This window comes from Hippocampus guttulatus, chromosome 2 (genome assembly GCF_054856545.1).
Source record: "Hippocampus guttulatus isolate MCC_2025c chromosome 2, RoL_Hgut_1.0, whole genome shotgun sequence".
Taxonomy (NCBI): domain Eukaryota; kingdom Metazoa; phylum Chordata; class Actinopteri; order Syngnathiformes; family Syngnathidae; genus Hippocampus; species Hippocampus guttulatus.
In genome coordinates this window covers 13,130,551-13,157,372 of record NC_141262.1, presented here as the reverse complement: position 1 = coordinate 13,157,372, position 26,822 = coordinate 13,130,551, and the positions used below count along the sequence as shown (strand labels likewise).

The window sequence follows — 26,822 nt, the reverse complement described above, 5'->3', positions numbered from 1 at the left end:
TTATGCCAGTGCCGACTCAAGGCCAGCTGTGCCAGCTTCATGCCGAATCCGGGCCAGATGCCTTTGCTGACTGGGAAGTAACGAGAGTCCGCTCCTGAAGACACGTACAAAAGTCGAAACAAGTTGTGGAGCATTAAATCATCTTTGGTTGTTTTGATAAAGGCTGACAGTGTTTGAAGTACAAACCCAATTCAAATGAAGTGAAACAAAATGATTCATCTGAAAATGCACGACAGTTTTTCTTGATCAAAAAAATTAATATGTTTTTGAGTGAAAAACGGACCATCCTGGCCAGATATTTCCGGATGAATCATGAAATTGCCATAATTTCACAATCATAACGTGCAATCCCAAATCACCACTCAAAAGCTGTTTTTTCTTTGTACTCATGTGTTATGCGCTCTCCCGGTTTGCAAGGGCCCATTCTCAAACACACTGTCGATCAATCACAATGTTGGTGTTAACATTTAAATGACACTGCCTGCAACAGGCTCAGTATTGCTGTTACAGTACCAATACTTTTTAATATTGATAAGTGGATGTCATCACATTGTTAAATCTGTCAGGATCCATCAATATTAACAAATATATGATGATTTACTGTATTCTCTACATGAGACCTTTTCTGCCTACTCCTTGTATGGAGCCTAGCCGAAGTGGATGTGTTCCATCTGTACCACTACGGCATAATCTCTAGAGCAGGGGTGCCCAAACTTTTTGGATCGAAGATCTACTTTTCGATCAACTAACCTCCTGGGATCTACCCTTACCGGTGCGCGCATGCGCACGCGCACACGTACACACATACACACACACATGCGCGCACGCCATGATGAGAAACAGCCTGAAACGGAGGCATGCGACGCACTTTTGCAGCCTGTTAACTATCGTAGCTCACACGTACCATTTTAAAGTGCTTCCCTGGGCCCTCCAAGATTCCTATTCTTTGCCCGTGCCCTCGGTGAATTGTACACGAAGCAAACTCTGAATGAGAATCATGATGATAAAAGATAGAGCGCAACAGCTCTGATCACAAGCTGCAATTGCAAACTGCTGAGCGCTAACAACTTCCGGTGACGTCATCACGCGCCCCCGTAAATGTAAGATTTACCTGCTTTATTTTATTTTTTAAATATTGTTTTTGTGAAAATGAGACTGATAAGAGGATTAGGGTGCAGTGTACATTAACACAAAAAATATATTACTAACATGTACAAAGACACACAAATGGTTGTTTGTTTTTTTTCTCCTCGACACTCCTCGGATCTACTTGGGACCTGTCTTAGATCTACCGGTAGATCAGGATCGACCTAATGGGCACCCCTGCTCTAGAGTCACACCGGTACTTGTGCATGCATGTTGTCATACGACGACGGCTCCTGGAATAGCACTTTGCAAACCAGAGGATTCCAACATGTCAGATGGAGGACTGACAACATTATTAGCGACTGCAGGACATATAGTATCCGTACGGTTAATATCCTACCCGCTGAGCCAGCCGACTTGTCTGTCAGGGAGCCCTTGAGGTAGAAGGGCGGGGGTAACATGCACCCCCTGTGGATACGGGGCCAACTCGTCTCGTCGGTGTAGTGTCTCTGGCTTTTAGAGTGGCGCACTTGTGCACAACGCAGCTGGCACCGCCCCCGCCCCTTATTTTTTTTTTTTAATTTTGTGAGTGTGACGTACAGGAGGACCAGGTTGACAGTCGCCAGAGGCGAGGGGAGGGTCATGTACATTTTATTGCCGGCCGCGGCAGACCACGGTTGGAGGGTGAAGGCAGGGGCTCCTATAAATAAATCAGATGCCAACCTGCTATTTACAGATATCTCGCTTGCCAGCGCGCAACTAAGGAGAGCTCAGCGGAACCCCAATTTCCAATTAAGTGTGCGTTTGACGCGGAGCTGGAAAAGCGTAAAAAGTGGAGCTATACTGACATCTGCTGGGGAACTATTAGTATGACCTGAATTCACGGAAACAGCAGTGTCCAAAACTGCGAAGCATGTCAATTTTATTGATCATTGACCGTGATGTTTGTTTAGGGGGACACCCAAAATGTCGATGGGTCATGCAACCCCCCCCCCCCCCCCACAGAGAGAGAGAGAGAGAACCTTGAATTCAGAGTATGTTTAAAAAACATTTCTCTGGATGTTTAAAACCGGTCAAATTGACCCCCCAATACAAATTGAGGTTAAGGGCAAGCTTTTTGTGTTCCTTAGTTTTTGGACCACATCTAATGTTATATAAATATAATTTGTACCCAGGTTGAATTCAGGTTACTTTACATAACAAAATGATTGCGATTGCTGTTTATTTAGAAGCACCGATTGGGTCAAACTCAGTAATGTAACCAGTTACTAAATGTTGTATGTCAGACTGAAAAACAGGCAGGACAGTGGACCTCAAGGAATGCCCATCCCTGTTCTTGATCAACATTTACAATTAAAAGGACTCATTTCACATTATGATAAAAATTAAAAACAAATTATAAAGATTGATTAAAAACACTAATATTTTATTCCCATTTGAGACATGTTTTGCAAATATGGAAAAATGCCCGAGCTTAAACTGACCCAGGAAGTTTATTGCCATTGGTAAAGGAGGGGTTTAAACAACACATTTGCAGGCAACAATATTATGTACAACCACTAAGATGAGAATCGTGTCTTGGACATTTAGTCACTCTAAAAGATATGTGAAATGAGTCTGCTGACATTACTCAGTGGCTTGTTGAAAAGAGGAGGACTCCTTTCTTTACTTTTATTTGCATCTGTGGTGTGTACATTCATTGTCCGGGGACACGGGTAGCAGCAGCACTACTCATAACTGAAACAAAATTCAAATGAGGTCGATTTGAACCAAACACAAAGGCTGAACATCTGACAAAAATAACTCCATTAGCTTGGCTTCCAGAACACTTGCCCTCAAATAACTCTGTAGATTCAAACAAAGAACATTAACAAACACCTCGATTTGTGAAATAAGAATAAATAAGCACTCAAAAAAATTATACATGCTGTGTTGTTCATTTCTTCAAAAATAAGTTTCTCTTTTTTCCCCCTAACTATTCACACTTTGTACAAGTGGCTTGATGAAAAGGCTTTCCTGGGAACAAAAACATACAGTCAAAAAATGATCCTCCATTACACTTCCCAATGGAGAGCTGCAGCCAATCACTGTATTCAAGTCAAGACACTTAGATACACAAACAAGGATCAACTGTCTCCATCTCTTGTTTGTTAATCATGTGAAAAAATATACACATCATCAAGCAACAAACTTGTTTTTGGTAGTGGAGCCGCTCTTTGTGGCCGTGTCGGCATGCGACTGGTAGCCAATGACCACTTTGGAAGGAACTCCAAGCCGCTCTTTGTAGACACGCCTAACCAAAGAGAAACATTTAATAGACACAACGGCACGGACAAAAAGGCAACATGGCAGCTCTCTGCTCACCCGATGTGCGTGATAGCCTCCTTGTTTTCGTAGTCCGTAGTCCAGATAGCAATCTTGTCCCCTTTGGATCTTACGTTGATGACTGCGCCACACACGTCATCGCCGTGGTCGTCGAACGCTTCGCCCACCAGACACAAGAGCTGCGATGCAAGGACATTGTCTAATGTGATGACCACGAAGGAGGACAGTATGGGCATGTACTACAAGAGCAAAGCTTACCGTCTCCAACCAGAACCGATCCAGGTCAGCCTTGCGCTGCTGCTTGGACAGCGTGATGAGCCAGCGACCACCTCGCCGGTTCCGTTCATCCTCCCACATCGGTTCAATACCATCCTGTAGAAAAAGAAATGATGTTCTCAGAAGCCATCTGAAAAATCATATCCATGAGAAGAAATTGGGACCGCTGCAACAAAGTGGACACTGTGGAATATAACACTAAAGCATTAAGTGCTACGCGATTGGATGTGTAAGGTCACCCAACTCATCTAGTTAGGCGACTGAATAGACTCCATAGTAGGGCTGAACAGTCAATCGTTCAGTCTCAGTTAACAAAAGAAAATGGTCTGCCTTGTCTGACTGAGTGAAAATGCAGTACAGCTTCTGAGATAGCACCCATCAAAATACCAATGTCGATGACTTTATGTCATGATAGTGAGGCAGGAGGGGCTTGTTCCTACCTTAAAGAGTGAATAGTCACAGCCGGACATCAAGTTACTGGACAGCTGAATGTGGTTATACAACCTGGTATGGAACAAAGGACACAGCTTGCATTCAGAAAGAAATAACATCAACGGTTACTTTAATATTGCTAACCGCAGAAACGTGGCTATAACATTGCTTACGCCCAGAAGTCCTCCACGGTGTCAAATTTGGAGATGAGCCGAAGGTTGGCTTGCCAAGTTTTGCTCTTATCATTCTTGAAAAACCAAAGAGCCCACCTGCACATGTACAACACTGTCGTTTGCTTCATAGTCAAAACTACAGACGAACACAGTCGGTGAGAAACAAATTCTGGGTCTTACGTGTTCTGTAAAGGGTGCTTGATGTATGATTCGGGACTTTCGACCAGTTTCTGAACAGTCGTCTCGCTCTCTTCCTTCTCAGGCTTTGGACTGATGGAGGGTAACGCCTAATCAACCAAAGGAATACGCAAAGATTTTAATAGGCAACACAATTTATAAGTTGAGGGAAAAAATGTCTCGGCAATGAGACTATAGAAAGAAAATCTTGGAATAAACCCTGAAAATAAAATCCTTTTTGTTTTTTTAAAACAATAGTTTACCCTCTTCACTTACAGCTATCAATTGTCAATTGGAAGCGGATATTAGATTCGTGTTCGATGGAAACGTCATTTTACAGCCATGTCACCAATTCCTTAGTAAATTGTTTTCTGAATCATGTACAACTAAACAATAGCAAGCGTTCGAAGCAATTTCGCTGTACATTTGTCAATAAAAGTGGACTTTCGACTGTGTGACGTCACGTCTACTTCTTCCATCCATACAAAAACAAGCGAGGTTTTTTCAAAAGGGACGTACGGTACGGACAACATTCTAACTTTTCGGTAAGGCTTTCTATTAGTTGCACTCAAAACGAGTTGTTCTACACCTATTCTATCAGTTACCTGACAAATAAAATAAATCAGCACAGCCAGGTTTGTAGCAGTACACTGTGGAGAGAGGCTGGTAGCTCTACTACGCTAACAGTATCGCAATGACATTTTATTCCACTAGTGACACTTTTGCGCACTGGTTAGTTTAACGTTTAAATGCTTAAGAAACGTCTGAGACAGACGGGAACGCAAAAAGAAGATGCAAGGTACCTTGAGGCGAATTTAACTACTGGTGTTCATCAGTGCACTCACCATTAAGGCGGTCGCCATCTTGTAGAGCCTACCTTCGTGGTTTTTTTTCTTTGTTAAATAAGATGATTGGACCAGCTGTAGCGCTGCACCGCGCATGCGCTGTAGGAACGGTGACGTCGTCGGAGGAGCCCAGTGATGGGCAAATTGTGGCCCGCGACTCCTGTAATATTTGTCACATTCATTTTGCCGTTTGCTCCCTTTGAAATTGATATAATTACGTGGATATTTTTAATTATTCATCTTAAGTGTTTTTATTCATGAAACATCAAATAAAATAAAGGGTAAGCAGTTCAGAAAATGGGTGGATGGATGGACGGACATATAGCATTTGTATTTTTTATTTTGTTTAATATGGATAATTAATTCAATTTAAATAAATTTTATTTTCCATTATCTACATACAATTTCATTTTTATCCTCATCTACAAATTACCTGTCTCCCAACTTATCACAATTGTTAATTTTGCCATTTTCCCCTTACAGTTTGGTTAATGTTTTTCTTCTTTTTAAATTTTGATTTATCCATCCATTATCCTCACAAAGGTCACAGGCAATAGGCTGCGTTCACCCTGAACTGGTTGCTAGCCAATCGCAGGGCACACAAAACAAATAACCTTTCACAGTAAGAATAACACCGAAGGACAATTTTGACCGTTCAATTAAGCAATGGTGCATGTTTTTTGGAATGTGGGTGGAAATCTGTGTACCCGGAGAAAACCCACACAAGGTCCGGGAGAACATGCAAACTCTACACACGAAGGCTGGGGCCGGATTCAAACCCACAAACCTCTGCACTGTGAGGCAGATATGCTAACCAGCCACGCATATCAAGTCGAGATGGCGCCCGAGTAGGCAGCCGTCGGCAAGTGCTCTCATGAGCCTTGCTTTTTTTTTTTTGTGTGTGTGTTTGTTTTGTCACTTTGCATTTGTTGTTATGTCGTGTGGACCTGATGTGGACTTTTTTCAGCATTTTTTGGCCACGACATTCATCAAGGAGGAGACTGTGCTTGGTGGTTGCGCCTTCTCGGCAGCATGGGTATACCAGCACTGTTTTTGACTGGGAGGAATGTCGGCGGCATTTGACTGTCGTTGCTGGACAGTCCCGGGGCGCTTGTGTCTTGCGCCTGTAATGGGCAGCATTTTCCACAGCCCCGCTTTGTTCAGCGGAGAGATCGGTGCCGTTGAACGGTCTGCGGCTAGATGGATGTAAGGCTTTTGAGGAGCCGACGATGAGAAGAAAGGAGCGTTAGCGCGGAGCGCCGATGCGGATTTGGAACTGGGAGTCGCGGCTTGGAGTTTGAAGCGGATTACGTGGGACAGGAGAAGTGAACTAATCTCTTTTCGTCAATGGACGCTACAGCTTCGTGTTTGCTTTCAAAACTTAGCTTGTAGCAGACGTGTGCACATTTTCAGCATGACGTCTCTGACCCACTGGTGAAAGGACACTTGGATCCTCTCCTCTTTCATCTATAGCTGCTTCAGACAACAAAGTGTATGCAGAAAAGTGGTAAAGATTGCACGACTGTCTGTGTCCTATGTGTTGTGTTGTTTTTGTTATTTTGACTTCAAAATGGCGCTGCAAGAGTGGCTGCCTTTCCAGCAGCTCCTATATTTTGTTGTTCTACTTCTTCCTTTCATTACTTTGCTGCTGTGAATTGGGAATTTCTCCATTGCAAGACTAATAAAGGTTTTCTTATCTTTTCTTATCTTATATACAGAATTGTCAGTGCCATGAAATAGTATTTGCCCCTTTCCTGATTTCTGTCTTCTTTGCATATTCATCACATACAAAGGTTTCGGTTCATCGTCACGCAGCTAAAATTACTTCAAGAGTGTGACGACGACTCATCCACGAAGTCGCAAAAGAACCGAGAACAACACCCAAAGAACTTTTCCCATTTTTAAAATCATGTCTGTAACATTTGAGCAGGACTGTGCAAGGGAATGTGTTGCTGTATATAGACACTGTAGATAACGACCTAGCTAGATAGATAAAAAAGGGGCAAGGTGGCATCTTTAAATGCTTTTTTAAATTATACTGTCACAATCATTTTGAAATTCTTCAGGAATGTCTGATTTTGACAATGAAAATGACATGTCATTTAGTGCTTTTGGATGGATCAAAGTTGTACAGCAGTTGAGAGCTGCTTGACTAGAGGTCGAGGCACTTTAGAAGGTCAGGACTGTGCGGATGCTGTACAAGGAAAAAGAAACTGAGTATTAGGGACGACTTTTAATCAATCAAATAAAGGACTATGGCATGAGTGAGCGTACCTCTTTCCAGCATGCATGAGGTCAAATCCCTCATTAATCTTCTCGAATGGCAGCGTGTGTGTGACAAATTCATCCACCTTCAGCTTCTTGCTCATGTAGTCTTCCACCAGTTTGGGGACACTTTCCACACTCTTCCAGCCTGCAGGGAACAATGTTGAAGGGGTCTTATGTTTTTTCTGAGTCATCACAATTTCTCAAAACTACTTGTTCAACATCCACATCACAGTATCACTTGTGTATATCTAGAAAACAGTTTCTCTTTTCTTTGATTTTCAAATGCTTTGCTATGTCCATGCAAATGATTATGCCCAATTCTCTTATCAATCGCTGCCATGTTGCTCACAATGTATTATGAGTTTCTGTTGAATTGTCTCACACACACTGCAATGATGGTTCTGTTGTTTTCATACTGGTCTTGCTGGTGCAGCAAAAGCAAAACAAAGCAACCAAGATTTGAACAGCTGAACCTTTTGTGATTGGGCAACTCAATCGACCTGAGCATTAGCCTTTCAGCGGGGCCAGCATATCGCTAGGAGCTGTAGTCTTGCCGGTGGCGGTGTGGTTAAAACAGGACTCATGCCATTGCAATTCCAAGAACCAGTTATGGCTCAATCAACCTCGAACCGTAGCGGAAATCTCGGCTACCGAGATGTACGTAGCTGCAGATCCACCACCACACGCAATACTTTGAATAGCGGCTGCACAAGCAACATTGTCTCTTGCTGGTGTCACCAGTTATTGTGTGGTGTTTTACAGACTCTGCAGCTTATGGGGAGAATCTACACTTTTAAACACCAAACTTTAAAACTGAGGCGGAAAAAAAATCATCACCTCCAAAGGCAGTGCCCCGCCACACACGTCCAGTCACCAGCTGGAAAGGCCTTGTCGAGATCTCTTGTCCAGCTGCGGCGACACCAGCGATGATGCTCTCACCCCAACCTTTGTGGCATGCCTCCAGAGCAGCTCGCTGGAATATTCAACTGGTTAATTTCTTCTTGTTGTACTATGTCTTGTGACCTGTTGTAACTGTCATATGCTTGTGCAGGAGGTTTTTTTGCCTAACTCAAATTATCCTCAAAATGAGGATAGTTCGAGCGTGGGTTTTTTTTCTCCCCCTCTCCCACCCTTGTGGTTTCTTTCTGACTTCCGGGTTGAGTGAACGCTGGCGCGTTTGGCTGCCGCTGCTCAACCCGTATTGTGTTTTATTGTTTTTGTTATTGTAAAGTGTCCTTGGGTTTCTTGAAAGGCGCTTATAAATAAAATGCATTATTATTATTATTATTATTTGACAGACACACAAACGCAACTTCTCACCATGATCTGCACATTGCCGATGCACTCGAAAGAGTAGTCCACGCCGCCGTCGGTGAGCTCCACCAGGACCTCATTGATGGGCTTGCTGTGGTCCTTGGGGTTGACAGACTCGGTGGCGCCAAATTCCTTGGCTTTGTCAAACTTGGTCGGGTTGATGTCGACGCCGATGATGCGCGTCGCTCCGGCCACCTTGCAGCCCATGATGGCGGCCAGACCGACGGCTCCCAGGCCAAAGACGGCGCACGTGGAACCGGGTTCCACCTGAATGGAACGGACCCACCCACCAAGTATGTTTCAGGCACTTTTATCAAGCTTTGTGAGCTGTACTGTGACATGTACAGTCTGTGCAGGTTAACACTTGCTGCAGGGCCATGAGACTGTGCCAATGTGCACTGTTTCATGGTCTATGCAGCAAGCGAGTTTTCTTTTTCCAAACAATTCTCTCATCTTGTTTTGTATGACGAATATTTTCATCACGATCTTTAGATTTACCCAAGCCTCAGGGGAAAAGTGAGGCATCAATTTGGGGAGTGGCAATAATCTAAGTGGAATAATTGAAGCATGATAAATGTTGGCTCAGGGGTTATGTGGCAAGCACATTGCACGAGAAGGTGATCTTTTCAGTATATCTACCTTGGCGGTGTTCAGCGCAGCACCGTATCCTGTGGAGATTCCACACCCAAGGAGGCACACCTTGTCAAGAGGAGCCTTCTCACTGATTTTGGCCAGCGAGATGTCCGCTACCACAGTGTACTCGGAGAAGGTGCTGGTCCCCATGAAGTGGAACACTTTCTTGCCCTTGCAGGTGAAGCGGGGGGTCCCGTCGGGCATCAGGCCCTGACCTTGGGTCACTCTGAAGGATGGGAAGAACCAAGAAAGCATAACATTGGTAAGTTTCACTGAGCACAAACCTTCGTCATGTGGGCGATGTCAACACAATATCAAGTGCAAGTTATAATACAATACATCCTGATTTAAATAGCGCTTTCACAACAGCAGCAGCTGTAACAAGCCTTGAACTACGCAGTTCAGGCGGTTCAGTTTGGAAACTGATGCCAAAAGGCCTAAAAGAAACAAGATTGACCAAACATGCACAGGATTTTTACAATCTAACATGTATGTCGAGAAAAGGCCAAGATACAGTACTTCAAATCTCTGAATAATCTCGCGCCACCTTACCTCTCTGAGCTCATCCGCCCCTACACACCTGCCCGGCGCCTCAGGTCTGTGGACCAGACTTTATTAGAAGTACCAAGAAGTAAACTGAGGCTCAGAGGGGATCGAGCCTTTTCTGTTGCTGGTCCCTCTCTCTGGAATGACCTCCCACTGAACATTCGGCAAGCCTCCTCGCTGCCCATCTTCAAAACCCTCCTCAAAACTCACTTGTATTCTTTGGCATTCGACTCAGCATGACTTAGATTTGTTCTTGGTTTTACTGTTTGGTGCTTTCTACCGCCTTTATTACCGATTTGTCTTACTGTTTATTGTGCATGTTAAATTGCTCCATGTACAGCACTTTGTATGCAGCGATGGCTGTTTGAAAGTTCTCTATAAATACTGTTGTTGTTGTTGTTGTTCAAAAATAAAATGTTAAAACAATGGAAAAAAAAGACAAATGGCCAAAACTCATTGAAAAACGAAAATAATGCATTTAAAAATACAAATTCATGTGCATTTATCTTTAGGTCAGTTGTCAAACCAACTTAATGGCGCATGACTGCCACCAAATGATAAAATTCCTTTCACTGCAAGAATGTGAATTGATGGTGGCTGGATTTAGTGAAGTGTGTCGTCGCTATCTAGTGGTGGGGTCTTATCCCAAATTTTGCTCATATCTCAAGACAAAACATTGGTCAAGTCAGGGCTCATACCTAGACACCATCTCATGGAGCCCTTTGCACTGGGGCCAACACAGTTGGCTATGAAAAGATTGGTGCCGTTGCGAATGGGTAGCGCAAACATTGGACAACACCATGTCTACAGTTGCATGTTGTCAAACTCATCGCAATTATGTACAAATTGTCTTTGCTCATTTTTAAACTTATATGAGCAATGTGACTCATTTTTTGTAATTATCCGGGATGTAACAAGTTCGGATTCAGTGACTTCTGTAACAAAATGTGGATGATTTGTCACATTTAGCAGCTCTGTCTTGCCCTTTAAATTCATTCTGATATGACATACCTCTAAGAATTTGGTTAATGTATGTACGGTACTTCGTTTTGTTACAGTACTGTATACACGCTAGGCCAATCATTGAGTGAGCCCACTGCCTCCACAGCAATATGAGCAAACTCATCCACGGATGTGTTTTCCGATCACAAGCACACATTGCTCCAGAAAATAAAAGACCAAGTTGGTTTAGCTGACATTTGAAGGAGGGACATCACGGAAAGCCGCCATAGTGACTCGCCAATGAAAAACTGCCCACACGCTATCCCAACTCTTTGAAAGCCAAGTCATTTTTAATTTTCCCAATGCCCACCTTGGAATATTTGCCTTGTAGTGCTACATATTGTGTGTGTGTGTGTGTGTGTGTGTGTGCGCATTGTGGCATACGTGTTTCAAGCCTTAAGGTGTGGTTGTGTGTGTTGTAGGAAAAGCCCCCTTGTTACTTCCCAGTTGGCTGCTACACAAGTGCTTCCAAATATAGGCAAGCGTTTCACGCTCTCATCATTACACATGACCACGTGGTGCACATCAAAGAAACGGTCTCAAAGACAGAAAAAAATCCTCTCGCATTTTGTTTTTAACGAGAAACTCAAATTATTCGAGGACTTGTTTGAAACCTACAATAGTCCTCATTGAGCATATATTTGAAACTCCTGGAACATTGTTTTGAGACAAGTGTACCTAATTTTCTGGCAGAGGTTGGTCTTGGGATTCTTGCAGAACTTGCATTCACCGCACTGAGGCACGTACAGCGGGATGACAGTATCACCTTGACACATATATACACACCAATGATCTCTCAGCCACCTTAGATATAACTACTTTTAAAATCCAAAATGTGTGAGACCACTTACCTGGTTTAAACTTGGTGACGCCCTCGCCGACACTCTCCACGGTGCCAGCGCCTTCATGGCCCAGGATGACGGGGAATACTCCTTCTGAGTCACTGCCGCTCAGGGTGTAGGCATCAGTGTGGCACACTCCGGTAGCAAATATCTGGGGAAAAAAAGTTGTCAATGTTCATGGGAAGTTCCACTTGATTGTACATCACCCTGCCCAGCCTTGCTTTACCTTAATCCGGACTTCATGGGCCTTAGGTGGGGCCACCTCCACCTCTTCAATTGTCAGAGGCTTGCCTGACTCCCAGGCTATTGCAGCCTTGCACTTGATTACCTGGAAAGTCAATCACACAGGGTGACGATTTTGCTTCAACTGCAGAATAACTATCGTAAGGACGTGGAGTCAATGAGGTGTCACCTATCAGTGTAGGATAGGTGTGAACTTCGTATATTGAACTTTGAACCACAAGAACGTGGGCAAGGCCTCCCGTTTCAAATAATGAATGAAAAATCTCCGTTGTTAGTTTAATACGTAAATTCCATCCTTGTTTGTTTACTTTCGCCATCCAGCCAACAGTAGTTCTGCCATGTTTTCCTTCTTTGACAGGATCATGTAACTAATTATTAGTCGTACCGAACAACTTCCACTGATTTAAAGTGTCAATAAACGACAACCAAACGCAGCTCCCGTTATGAACTTTCAAAGATTAATTAAGATCCGGTAATATTGGTGATATTTACATTAAAAATGCGAAGTTCGCAGATTTTACCCACCTTACCAGACGTCGCCATGCTTCTTCACTGTTTTAGCAAGAGAGGTGTGCCCAGCCTACTGATGACCGTTTGACCAATTAAACAAGGAACTCATATGACGTACTTCCGGAGCGGCTCTCAACCAACCAAAAATGTGTTCATTTTTTTCCATCTCAAGAAACATTGACATTCCGCAAAACGTGGATTTTTTTTCCCAGAGTATTTACAAAAACATATTTGGTCATCAAGTAGCGCTGTTTCTCCTGTACTCAGTAGCCCCTGCAAGGCGAGCTGGAAATGGCTCACGTTGATGACAACCTCCACGTGGTGAGCCCTGGTAATCTACAAACCTGTAGAGCGAATGTCAACAATCAGAGACAGCAACCCCCTCCGGGGTGGTAAAAGGATGAACCCTCGGCCCCGGAGAGCTGTGAGTCTCATACGCGAGAAGAAGGCGAGCTGGAAAAGACGTCGAGACCAATCCGAATCGAGAATAGAAATGACGTCGGAAGAACCGTGGTCGCCGGGTTTTGAGAAACGCTACCGCATAAAATGTTAATACATTTGACACCAAAAAAGTCTATTCTTTTATTATATATGTTTCTGTATGCAAACTTCAGATGAATAGACCAAAGTGGACTTCGTCCACTATTTGTTAAGACCTGTTATCCCATGGCCTTGTGTGTTGTTTAACAAAGAGAGATTAAAACCATAAAATTGTCGAATTCTAATTACCATGGTTATAAATCAAGCTAGCAAAAGCTTTAATTCAACAGCAGCAAATGGTCACTGGAAGGCTTTAGAATAAAAATACTACAATATTTTACACAAAAACATTTAATCAAGACATACATGATTTTCTGCAGTTAGAAACCAGGACCCTGTAACCCCCACCCCCTTTTTACATTTGTCCATACATCACAAAGGACAATTTGTCAATGGATGTGTTCAGGTTTATTTGACATGACTGAGGTTTATCAATTATCCAAAGCATGAATATAAGCTTTTTAAATAAAATAAAAAAGTACATCACTTATGGGGAAAAAAACCCTAAAGAAAGTGAATCCAATGAAGAGGCAATTCCCAACTTTGTCACCTTCACAGAGGACTGGGATAAATGGTGGACCCACAGAAGATCATCTTCCACCTTCAAATACAACAAAGAAGTTCAAAAAGGCTGATACGACACAATAAAACACAAATGATATTCAGGATGTGGTCCTGCCTCTGAATCCACGTCCTCCGCCACCTCCTCCTCTTCCTCTGAAGCCGCCACCTCCACGTCCTCCTCCCCCGAAACCTCCACCTCTCCCAAAACCTCCACCTCTGCCACCTCCACCTCTTCCACCCCGGAATCCACCTGAAACAGCAGCATTTTGGTGTCAATTTTTGAGAAAAATGAAGGGTACTATTAAGTGGTAGTTTTAGACATACAATAGAAGAAGATCTGAGTTCCAACAAATAAAATTGGGCAAAGAACACGAAGAGTAACCGCATCACCTTTTAGCCTCGTGTCTACTTGATTAACAGATTTGCATCATCGTAAGCACTTTTGATGACGTGTAAAATAAAGGTTCAGCCATGACACTGCATTACCCACACGGCTTTTGTTTACATCACAGATGACTCGGATCATCACCACTGTGACAGACATCTCATAAAGCCAGCGGGAGAAGCACAGGATAAGGTTTTGTGAGATAAACAAACTGCCAAATGAAAACATAAACAAACAACACAACCAATATTAAATTAATTGTTCACAATTTTGATCGTCGGTGTGACAAGTGGATAAATCGTGTCAGCCCTACGATTGATCTTGTACGTTCCGAAAAAGAAGTTCCATAAATTCCAGATTACAAGCCGCTACTTTTTTCCACACTTTCAACACTGCAGCGTGTAATATGAAGCGGCTTTTTAATTATTTTTTTTCCATCGCGGGAAAAACATGGACCAATAAAATGAATGAGTAGTTCACTGAGGTCCAATGAGATTGTATGAATAATCACAACTTCCGCTCTTTTGCCGTAGCGGCGAAAAATGTGTTACCTGGCAACAGTCGACCAATAAAATGAATGAAAGGTACACAGAGGTCCAAGGAAATTGTATGATTACCGGTAATCACAACTTTCTTATTGCAGTCTTTCTTCTAACACTGATCAACATGGAGAATACCAGACGAAAAGCATATGATGCAGATTTTAAACTCATAACCATCACTCTGGCTGTTAAAGAAGGAAATCGAGCTGCTGCCCGTAATCTTGGCATAGACGAGTCGATGGTGCAAAGGTGGAGGCTCCGGCAAGAAGAACTGAGCCAGTGTAAAAAGACAACCAAAAAGACCCATGCACATTTGCTCACTCGGAATGTAAATAAAAAAGGTGACTCCTCTGTCATACTGAAAACAAGTGGCCACGAGAGAACACATTTTACCTGTGTTTTGAGCTGCGCAGCATCAGGCCTAAAGCTGCCACCGATGATCATTTTTAAGCGGCTGACTATAGAAATAATTTCATACATCTTTTCCCATTTATATGATTTGCATTATTCTATTTAAAGCCTAGTGGGCTGCAGTATTTCTCCTCGTAATTACGCAAATGCGCATCAAGATCTCTCTTTGTCTGGCCTCTTATTATGTGTTTCAGCGTAATTTCGTTGTGCAAATGCATTTATCATGCTCTTAAAAATATGGAGATTATTTTAACCTGAAGAAATTGTTGCGTTTTTTCTGCGGGGGTTCAGCGGGGACCCCCGCAGAAGCAAACCCCCACCTACTCATTGGCCAGCGGTTTGTAATACGATGCGGCGCATATAATTACAAAATTGATTTTTCTTCATAAATCTGACCATGCGGCTCTTAATCAGGTGCAGTCTGTAGCCCGGAATTTACGGTACATAGCTTAGAGATACTGTACTTTCCTAAAATTCATTTCCTCAAAGTAGTGATGTTGCACCGACCTAAAAGCAAAAACTAATGACCCTGCACATTCTTAAAGTACTGATGTAAAAAGACAAACGATTAATGTATCACTTTCAAAAAAATCTTTTAAAAACCACCCATCCTTGGGTTTATCACATTCTGAAATCTGTTTGTCTATCCATCTATCAAATAGCGCTATTTAAGTAACAGCCCATTTACCATGGATCTCTCGCAAGTTCTCACTCTCTCACATCAGTTTTTAAAAAATGTCTTAAAAAGAAAAAAAATATGCTGAATATGAACCAAAGTGTGACCTTTAAACCATGGTAAGTATCTGGCCACGACTACTGACAAACCGTGACTACAAACTAAGGACATATACTCAGCAATAAAATACTGGGATCAAATAAAGTGAAAGAAAATTCATCACCTCCACGACCGCCTCCCCGTCCACCACCTCTACCGCCTCCTCGGCCCCCTCTTGGTGGACCCTTTTCGCCAGGCGGCCTTGGGAGGAACCTCTGCAGTGGAAGGAGCTTCATTGGATCTATATAAAACTAAACAAGAACATTGACCAATTAGATACACAGTTTGATGCATATTTGCGTGGAGCCAGGGTGTGAATTATTACCTTCTGCAGTTTCTTAAACGAAGATGCCTTCATGTTTTCAGATAGTTTGACGGAAAAATACTGAAAAGGTTAGTTAAGGAGCATCCAAGCAGCAAGACGGTTACAAAACAAATTAAACAGACGTTTGAAGTGAAAAGGTTACAAATTCCCGCAGTTGTCCAAATATCTCATCCACTTTTCCGATCTGCTCCTTGTTTTCCAGGTATACTGGTGCATTGAAGTAGGGAACCTTGTTTTCCTCAGTCGTGGATTTGCACACAATGTCGTCCTCACAGGGATGCACAAACTCTCCTAAAGCTATGGAGTGCATGTTACAAAATTATTTAATTACAGTATTTAGGGACAATTAAAAAGTGATATTATCAGTGGATGCATTATCTTGAAATCCTGAAATACATATATACAAAAAGATTTTTTTTACCCATCAAACAAGTTTAACTGTAGCCTCAACGCCGTGAATAAATACTAATAAAAACGACAAAAACAGATGAAAAATACATCAATATCACAACAAAAACACATTGGAAAAATGCACAAATTAACACAAAAAACAGAAAAAATATATAGATTAAGACAAAAACGGAAACCAATTAGACAGTAAATAAATAAACTACATGTTGGAAAAATATTGCAGCTGCCCTGTGAAATACACAAATGCCCATTTTTCTTTTGCATTTTTAAGTTGCTGCGGTGTCCACGTTTCGGACATCCCATGAATCTACATTCTTGCTGCTGGAGGCTGTAAATTTCCCCAGTGTGGGACAAATAAAGGGTATCTTATCTTATCTTATCTTATCTTATGAATGTTATTTCATTCCAGAAAGTGAAACCACTGGCGAACATGCCTGTCTGTATGTTGGACGTTGATCACTGTAGAAGGCTTGGTTTTATGTTTATATTTATTTTCCGGAGAAGGCTTAGTTTTATGCTTATATTTATTTACCGATCTCGTCTTTTTTTACTGTCATAGGATCCCTCTGGATCTCATATTAATAACGTTTTTTGGATTTGGATTGGATAAACTTTATTGTCAAATGTATTGTATATGTAATATACAGTACAGATGAAATTTCTTGCCTAAACAACAAACGTTCGCCAACTCTGGTATGAACGGTCGTCTTTCTCCATTGGTTTGCGGTATGCACACCAGATGGGAGAAGCCAAAATACAACTACTGCTCTTCGAAATATTAAATACGGTAGTAAAGATAATCCCAATTTCAACAATAATGCCAACTATCCAAAGTATTAAATTGGTTCTTCTGTACCGTGCCATTTGAAGCTTTGTTTCCAACATACTTAATTCAGCAATACTCGGTTAAATGATTACCTCTATGCTCTTGCTCATCAAAAGACGGAAGTGTATTTTTTGTATAATTGGATTCATACTGCTCTGACATCGGCTTGCATTTGTTTTCATGCATGAACATCTCACCAACAACGTATTCGGGCGGTCCATAGTCTTGCTGTCTGAAACCACCGCGACCTCCACCACGGCCGCCGAAGCCTCCTCTCCCACCGCCGAAGCCTCCTCTACCGCCGCCGAAGCCTCCTCTACCACCCCTGTTAAACCCTCCACCTCTTCCACCGCCTCCTCTATAAGACATTCTTTAAAATGATCTGGAAAAACAAACAAACAATCATCAGAATGTTGGCTTGTCGGCTGAACACAACACTGCAAGACAAGCTGCTAGCAAAATCCGACTGCATAAATAACTTATCCATATATGGAAGAAAAACAATGAACTTTTACTACACGTCACGACGCAAAACTCTTCAAACACAAAATGAAAAGGGTGAGACGTTTACAAAAGCATTTAGATTGTATTTTATTTTCGTTACCTATGACTTGGACAGCGACTAAAAACTCCAAGTTCTCCGTGCAACAACACGTGTGACTACATTCGGCCGTAAAGCTGTTTGTTGTCAGTGTGGTGATGAGCGGACGCAAAGTGTCGCAATTACCTACCGCATTTGGACATGCAGTGTTGTAGTCTTTGATGAGACAGAGTAATGCACTGAGCAAATTAGTTAAGGATGAAATATTAAATATAGATGTAACATGATAATACATAGTAATATTGGCCTAATATTTGACGCGTGTCACTCAATAACACAGCCGTTTGAACATTTTTATTATGTATTATATATTATTACAGTAAATGTATATTTGTTGTTATATTACAACTGATATCCATTTTAGGTCAATGTACTAGTACGCTCTTCGTCCCCACGTGTAAGACAATTCAGCGAACTAGTGGAATGACTGGAATCATAATATTTACCCCCCCCCCCCCCCCCAACTGTAGTATGCAATCAAACCTTACAATGTAAACGTTTAGATTCTAAACATTTACGTTTAAACAACATGTTTATTTACTGTATAGTCAAGCGCCGCTCTTTGTGTGGGATTGGGCCACGAAAAGCCTTGATTCGCATGTAATTGACACCCAAATAATAATAATTAAATCCTACAATTTCTCCTACAAAGTGCATGGACTAGTGTGGCTAAGTGTCCAACTAGTGCTGAAAAAGGCCGAACTCGTGTAATATACTAACTAATGTCTGATATCAAGGATGTGCAATACACGCTCAAAGGGCTAGTCATACTGAAAGGGCTCGCCATACACTACTACTACTACCACGACTATTACTACTACTATTGCTAGCTGAAAAAACAAAAAAACAATCTTTTGGCACCTGGCACGTAAACTCTACAGATTTCCAATGTGTGACTTCAGTAAATATCCTTGCATTCACTTCGACATTTAACATGAAATTAAGCGTAATTTTAAATGATTCCGTTTTACTTTTTACCGTATTCGTGGTTTACAAGGTTTTATTTATAATTTTATTTGTATTGTGATATCCAATTTTTCAAAATGTATTTAAAACAAAAAAATCTTCCTCCGGTACCCTTCTCCTTTGTTGATGTTGTAGTAAATGGCCACTAGATGACAGTATTCTGTCACGTAAAAAGTCATGCGTTCCTGTCCATACATTGACAATCAAAATTAAAACATCGCTTTTCTATTCATGCATCATTCTGTTCATCCTAGAGACAACATGACAAATTCTTGCCACATGCGACATCCTTCATTAAAATGACATCATTCATACGCTCATCTCAAGTTACTCTGTAGCCTGGCCAAACGCTCATTTTTGTTTAGGCGGTTGAGTAGAGGGAGCAGGTGCGAGCGGACATGCTGGAACCGATTTATAAAGGCAAGTTTGTGTCTCACGCCACCATTATGACCTATCATCTTTGGCGAGGAAGACGAGCGGGAACCCACGCGCTTGAACCTCGCAAACCTCCGGAAGGGTCACGTCGGGGTGAAAATTGATACTCAAGGAGGTTCAGACATCTCTCTTGTCCCTTCGCTCATCAAAGAATATATGGGAGTGGAAGCTAAGATGGAAAAATTGTGAAGTATCACCACCAGCACAACTACTATCACCACTACGGCCATGATTACTAGTAGCTGATGATAGCTGCTACTACCACAACGTTATTACTATGATCACAAATACTACTGTGACCACTACTACCGTGACTACGATGACTACGACAGTATTTTTATTAGCAATGCTAGTACAACAAAATGAGAAAGGATTTGGTGACAATTACAGACCACACCTCCTCCTCCTCTTACTACTATAATTATTATTGCTGCTACTACTCTTACTATTTCCATTACCCCCACTGCTATTACGATCACTACTACTATTACTACCACTACAACCATTACGACTAACTACTTGATGTGGTGGTAGTAATAACTCTACTATGATGATGACCCAGACTATGACTACTACTACTAATACTACTACCATTACTGACTCCTTCTCCTACCACCAACACTACTACTACTACCACCACTAACACCACTACTTCTACTGCAACCACCACCACTATGCCTACAATTTCGGACTACTCCCGTTGCAACTGCTACTCCACCTCCTCCTAAAACTACTTATGAAGTGTTCTTTGTAACAATTTAATCGCCACAAAAGCCTCCAACTTCTCAGCTTGAGCCCAACACTTCTTGACAAAATGACTTTTAAACTGGGGCCCATGTTGACATTTTCCACATGGGCAACACACTTTGACATAATACACTGTGCAAGTGCCGCGTTCCAGACGTTGGTTTGCGCAAACGGGGCCGATTAAGTGTCTTGCACAAACACCAAATGCGTTTGGAAAACAGAGCGATGACATACGTTAAGAGGATAATAGACGTTATTAATGGAACGTTCAGTGGTTGTTATTTTGGGTTCAAACCACCGACCTTGATAATGACTGTATCATGCTCTTTTTCATGGAGACCATATGTTTGCCTATTCTGTAACCTGCCAATCAAAATGTGTGTGTGTGTGTGTGTGCATAAGTGTGTTTCACAGCAAACCGAAATAGACGATGAAACAGACCAAACATGCCATTATTACCCGGCAGCAGCAGGCAGGTAAACACACATGAGAAGGTATGTGCATGACAGCCTCTAAGCTGCTGTTGTGTTGCGTCTGACTGAAGGTAGTGGTTGTGAGATTTCCACTAAGGTGCTACGGCAGCGCTCCTTTGTGTGTCTTTGGCGGTGCAGTGCTAGTGTGATGCAGTTTGACTGATAAGCTGTCTAAAAATCAACACGTGCTGACCTTTGTTCCATTTAACTATCCTGCATTAGATTTGGTTCTTTCATACACTACAACCATATGGTCAGTGTGAACCCCCACCACCCCACCACTAGACTATGACTTTTCCTATGGAAAAGCCTTTGAGCATTTATTTGGTGTCCTTATCCATCTTGAGGACGATGTACTGGTACGGTGTTTGTCTTCACCAGTAAGACAATTCAGTGCACTCGTAGAATGACTTAATGGAAACGTTTTTTTGCACTTCCGCGTACCACTTCTGTATGATATTTCTGCCCACGAGAAGGAACACTTTGGTTGAGTAGTAGGACAACTAAATGTAGTAGTTGTCAGATTTCGGGAAAGTCCAGACAGAATAGAATTGAACTCCAGAAACATGAACTCAGAATGAATGAACAAAAACATCTATTACAGAAAAAACAGGTCGCGAGACCGACACAGTACAACAAAACTCGCTGGTACAACACTGGGATAATGAGTGAGCCAAAAACGCAAGGAACAAAATATTAACGGAAATAGCCTCTCAAATATTGGAAAGAAAAATCCAAAATAGGTGCAATACAAAACCCGTGACCAACAACAACAAACAACTTACAAAGGTAAACAAAGACAACTAGGCGGAATCAGAAAACGGAAAACATGAACGGTGGGGACATCTAGGATTCGTGGAAGACAGAGAACTCCTTATATGGTCGGCTTGATTACATGAGCGGCGGCCCAGTGGTTAGTGCATCGACCTCACAGTGCAGAGGTCGTGGGTTTGATCCCGGCTCCGGCCTCTCTGTGTGGAGTTTGCATGTTCTCGCCGGGCCTGCTTGGGTTTTCTCTGGGTACTCCAGCACCCCCCAGCACCCTTGTGAGGATAAAACGGATCCGAAAATGGATAGATGGATGGATGGATTACATGAGCAACAGGTGTCCGACCCGGAGGAGAGTCCCTCCTCTGCCACCTGCTGGAGATACACAAGAACAGAACATGACACGAGTAGTACACAGGTGTCAGCTCGTGCACAGTTTTGCATCACACGTAAAATGCAGTTGTCCTACAACAGTAGTATGTAAAAGTGTAACGATTAATGTACCGCTTGTTAAGTGACAAATAGTAGTTACTGTGAACACATAATGTTGTAATTAGTGGAGTGGTTATTGTAGCTAAATTGAAAAACAAACAAAACAATAAAATGACTTTAAAACCGTCCCCTGGAAATGAGCAAAATGGTGGAAGTCATGGGAGGTACCGAAGACTATCTTTCCATTCAAAATCATTGTAAATACATTGCTTATATTGTCAAAATAACGTGTATCAAACAGCCCCAAAATGTATGTAAAATTTAAAATTGTTACTAAAACATCAAAACAGGAGGGTTGATCATAACAATAACAAGAATACTGTAATTGTGAATCGTCACATCTTCCAGAAACAGAAACCATGAGCTGTATTTTCAAATGGGTGACTTTGACCTGCAACATAACAGCGGCAACACCCAGCTGACGGCGGCGGCGGCGGCGGCGGCTGAATAGCTTCTTCACGAAGCAGCGATATTGAGGGAAGGCGAGAGATTTGTGTATGTTTATGCTCTAATCTCAGAGGGAAAGATCACAAGGGGAGCACTTTGAGATTGAGTTGCCTCGCAAACCGACTTGGGGCTCAAGTGACTCCAGGAATGTCTGTGAAGTTACAATAGTAAGAATTGTCCAACGCCGCAAGTTGACTCTTCGTGGCTGCACCTGACACTTTTCAATGAAAAGTGGGGAAAAAATGTTTACACGGCGATGACATATTTCTGGCTGACACCTTTCAAAAACACTTTCACTAATAACTGATACTACTAACTACTAACTGATACGACTAACTAACTACTACTAGCCATACCGCAAACTGGTACTACTGTTAACTACTACCAATAAAACTAAAACTAATCCTCTTCACTACTACTACTACTTCTACTCTTCACCACAATCATTAACCACTACTTACAGCTATGAGTAACTTATACTAATACTACAACGGACCACTAATGAGTACTGACACTAACTACCACCAATAACGACTACTATTACTACTGTTACTACCAGTAAAAGCATCGCCATTACTTCTACTACGAGTAACACTATTACACAAATACTCACAAGTACGACGAGCACAAGTACAACGACAATTAATCCTCCAACCACGACCAACACCACTACTTACTGCTACTACTACGACTATGGCGGCTAGTACTACTACTACTGCGAATACTACTACTTCTACCACAATGCGTACTACTACAATGAATTACTATTACAAAGTAGAACAAATAGGACAACACCTACTACTGCTATTATTACTCCTGGTACAAACATAAACACAGTGAAAACTACCACTACTGCTACTATGATTACTGTCAAAGCCATTAATACTTATTACTACGATGACTAACTGCTGCAACCACTCCTATCGCTATCTACGACTACTGCTAGTAGTGCTGCAGCCACTCCTATGACTGCAACACATACCTGTTACTACTTACGATTGCTTACTACTATTGTGATTACATCTTCGATTAAAACAACCGGTGCTACGATTATAATCACTAAAACGACCTGTACTACAACCACGGTCTCTCATAATAACTACAACTACCAACACTTCAAACTACTCCGACGACGACCTACTGCTGCTTCCAACATTTGTCGACACAATTTCTTACGACTGCAACCACGACTAAATTGTAGTGACTGCTCCTTTTAATACTAATGCAAACACTACTAAGTGTCTTGCGCAAACACCAAATCCGCCGATTAGCATTTTCTGTCGAATATTTTTATGTGGTTCTTGTCTTGTAAATGCACCTTCCATCTTTCTGATATTAAAAAGAAAAAACGATTTATGACTTCCCCCTGAAGAGCCTATGATGGAGAATCATGTCCAATAAGTTAACGTGTATGGGGTCGGGGGGGGGGGGGGGGGGACTAGTTTTGTGTGTGTGTGGGGGGGGGGTGTGTGGGGGTTGGGGGTGTCGTGGGTGTGTTGAGGTTGGACTTACTTATTGTGAGCATACCCTGGTGACATTTCATTGTGTACATTCACGACTACCGATGATATTAAAGTAATGTGTGCGTGTTTGTGTTTGCCGTCAAGGTTTTGGGAGTTAAAAGGCAAACATGGAGTGCTGAAGAGACTTTTGCTAAAAAGAGTGAGCGGAAGGTGGCGATGGGCTGTTAGCTTGTTTTATGAGACTTATTGATAAAACGTGACATGACAAAATTGCCATTGATATTAAAGTTTTATTATTCACTTTGAAAACTTAAGACTGTTTGAATCCCACATTTGAAACCCCTATCCATGTTTGAACCCCTACTTTGAAACCCTAACTTGAAAACTCATGACTTGCCTACTTTGAAACCCTGACCCTAGCTAGAAACCCTAACACGTTTTAATCACAAACCCCATCTTGAAACTCTACTCATGAATCATAGCCTTGACTTGAAACCCTAATCCTGGCTCTTGTTCAAAACCCTAAACTTGGTTTGAAATTCCAGTTCGAAACCTTAATCCTGTCTTGAAACCTTAAGCGTATTTTAAAAGCACAATTTGGGACCCTATCATTGGCTGAAACCCAAATTTGAACCCCAATATGTCTTTGAAACACTAAATCAGACTTGAAACTCAAATTTGAAACCCTATTTTAAAACCGGAAAAATGTGTTGGAAACCTAATTTGAAACCTGAACCCAGATTTGAAACCAAATCATCATTTGAGAGCCTAAACCTGCCTTGAACTCCCCTTTTGAAACTCGAACCTTGTTCTGAAAACATAAACTGTCATTTTCAAACCTTCATTTCGAAATGCCAGTCCTGAATTGGAAGTGTATTTTTATTGAAGCCCTAATTTGAAACAACACTTGGTTAAAAAACAGAAATTGAATGAATTTATCTTGATACGATACCACAATCCTCGTTTTGTTCATCTTAATCTAATCTAATCTAATCTAATCTAATCTAATCCTTCATTTGATTTTAGTCATGAGATTAGAAAGTAAGGGAACTAATCAATCATTTACATTGCTGCTAGTGCTGCAGTGTGGCTGTACAAAGTATTAGCACTCTTGAAAAGGCAAATGCGAGCTCAAACTAATAATGAGCAGGCCATCACTAATCTCTCAGGCAAACCTGCTCTTCTCCCTCTGTGGCCTTCTCTCTTTCTTGTGTGATAAATAATGTATATTTTGGCAGGTCCCCACCTCCACCCTCTCATCTTCTCCCCAACACTCACATAACAAACGGTCCCACCCACCTCCTAGACCCCCACCACCATCCCCTCCATGTCTCTTTTGACTTTTGAATTGCCGTTAGTTCAATCCAGCCTTCAAACACGTCTTATTCTCCCTTCATCGCCACCTTATTGGTTTACTTTAATTAGTGAAATTGAAGACTTGGGGGAGCGGGTGGGCAAATATGGAAGAAGGGTGATGATGGGGAAGAGGTGGGGAGGATGCAAATACAGAAAACAAACATAGCGGTTGAATGGGGAGGATGGCGGCGGTTGCAGCGCAGACGGAAGGGGACACATGGTGTAAGCAAACACTCGTAATTGCATTAGATTCCCTATGGCACATGGGTAATCTTCACCGCAGAGCCCCAAATAACCGCCCTCCTCACCCTTGAATCCCACAACACAACAGGACACACATACAGACTACTTCTTCAAATTATTTATACAAAACTTCCAGTGATGTCATTGATCATGCGTATGCGACAGGCGTGATAAAGGGCTAAACATCATTTGTATAAAGATGTGTGCGATGGTGTGTGTGTGTGTGTGTGTGTGTGTGTGTTTGTGTGTCACTCCCCAAGCTTACGTCTTGACAGAACGAGCAAACACATTTGTGTGAAATGTGACATTACTTGGAAAAAAAATGCAAATCTGAGCCACTCACAAAAGTATTAAAACAGGTTCGCTCTCTGTCGTGAGTTTCCTGCCAGCTCGTGCCCCTGGATATAAAAACACATCGCCTGAGTCCGATAACTGGAGTCAGTGATTCGAAACAATTGTAGCATTATAGAAAAAGCATTTAAAAGATACTGATTTTCTTGGAGGTGGCCCGGTAGTCCAGTGGTTAGCACGTCAACTTCACAGTGCAGAGGTACCGGGATTTAATTCCAGCTCCGGCCTCCCTGTGTGGAGTTTGCATGTTCTCCCCGGGCCTGCGTGGGTTTTCTCCGGGTACTACGGTTTCCTCCCACATTCCAAAAACATGCGTGGCAGGCTGATTGAACTCTCTAAAATTGTCCCTAGGTGTGGATGTGAGCGTGGATGGTTGTTTGTCTCTGTGTGCCCTGCGATGGGCTGGCAACCGATTCAGGGTGTCCCCCGCCTACTGCCCGAAGACAGCTGGGATAGGCTCCAGCACCCCTGCGACCCTAGTGAGGATCAAGCGGTTCGGAAAATGGATGGATGGATGATTTTCTTGTTTCCGACGTGAGGGCGAGGTGCACAAGGCTGATAATGTAAAGTTTGCTCGGGAGATCACGGATCTCTGAAATGGGCACTTGGAGATTGCCTTCCATCTCGATTGTTTGTACCCGTGCTTCTCAACGGAATAATTTTTTAAAAATATGAAAAAGATGATTATAATAATATTTTTAGTTAAATGATTTCTTCAATGATTCTGATGGTTTGATGTGCCCTGTTGTCAAATTTCTGAATGAAACATGACATCCACCGCACATCTCGTATCTGCTGTACTTTCAGCTTTTTTCGAACTCACTGATCCAATTGTACTTATTTTGCTTGAAAACTGGGATGTATTTAGTACAGACCTGACTGCACAATGGATGGCTGCTTGGCACATCCGCCTCACAGTTCTGGGGTTGTAGATTCAAACCCGGGCTGAGGTTGTGGGTTCAAATCCTGGCTCCAGCCTTGGACTTTGCATGGCCTCACCATGCCCGTGTGGGTTTTTTTCCAGGTACT

At 42.2% G+C, this 26,822-nt stretch overlaps 3 protein-coding genes across 3 annotated transcripts; all 3 read right to left on the bottom strand.

Moving 5' to 3' along the window:
- Positions 1–2,722: 2,722 nt before the first annotated feature.
- On the bottom strand, positions 2,723–5,373 carry eif4ea (eukaryotic translation initiation factor 4ea). Its single transcript, XM_086137475.1, has 7 exons — positions 5,315–5,373; positions 4,473–4,579; positions 4,293–4,388; positions 4,128–4,191; positions 3,670–3,783; positions 3,451–3,590; positions 2,723–3,379 (listed from the first exon to the last, which is right to left on the bottom strand). The coding sequence occupies exons 1-7, from the start codon at positions 5,330–5,332 to the stop codon at positions 3,265–3,267; spliced, it is 654 nt and encodes a 217-aa protein (XP_085993601.1). The 5' UTR covers positions 5,333–5,373; the 3' UTR covers positions 2,723–3,264.
- A 1,828-nt stretch (positions 5,374–7,201) lies between these two features.
- Positions 7,202–12,838, bottom strand: LOC147208568 (alcohol dehydrogenase class-3). Its single transcript, XM_086137467.1, has 9 exons — positions 12,688–12,838; positions 12,146–12,247; positions 11,929–12,070; positions 11,756–11,843; positions 9,536–9,755; positions 8,903–9,163; positions 8,420–8,555; positions 7,589–7,727; positions 7,202–7,508 (listed from the first exon to the last, which is right to left on the bottom strand). Exons 1-9 carry the CDS (start codon positions 12,703–12,705, stop codon positions 7,484–7,486), a joined length of 1,131 nt encoding a protein of 376 aa, XP_085993593.1. The 5' UTR covers positions 12,706–12,838; the 3' UTR covers positions 7,202–7,483.
- A 649-nt stretch (positions 12,839–13,487) lies between these two features.
- Positions 13,488–18,133, bottom strand: gar1 (GAR1 homolog, ribonucleoprotein). The gene is made up of 7 exons (XM_086137482.1): positions 18,056–18,133; positions 17,649–17,833; positions 16,357–16,511; positions 16,215–16,274; positions 16,014–16,140; positions 13,892–14,026; positions 13,488–13,813 (listed from the first exon to the last, which is right to left on the bottom strand). Exons 2-7 carry the CDS (start codon positions 17,818–17,820, stop codon positions 13,803–13,805), a joined length of 660 nt encoding a protein of 219 aa, XP_085993608.1. The 5' UTR covers positions 17,821–17,833; positions 18,056–18,133; the 3' UTR covers positions 13,488–13,802.
- Between the last annotated feature and the right edge of the window lie 8,689 nt (positions 18,134–26,822).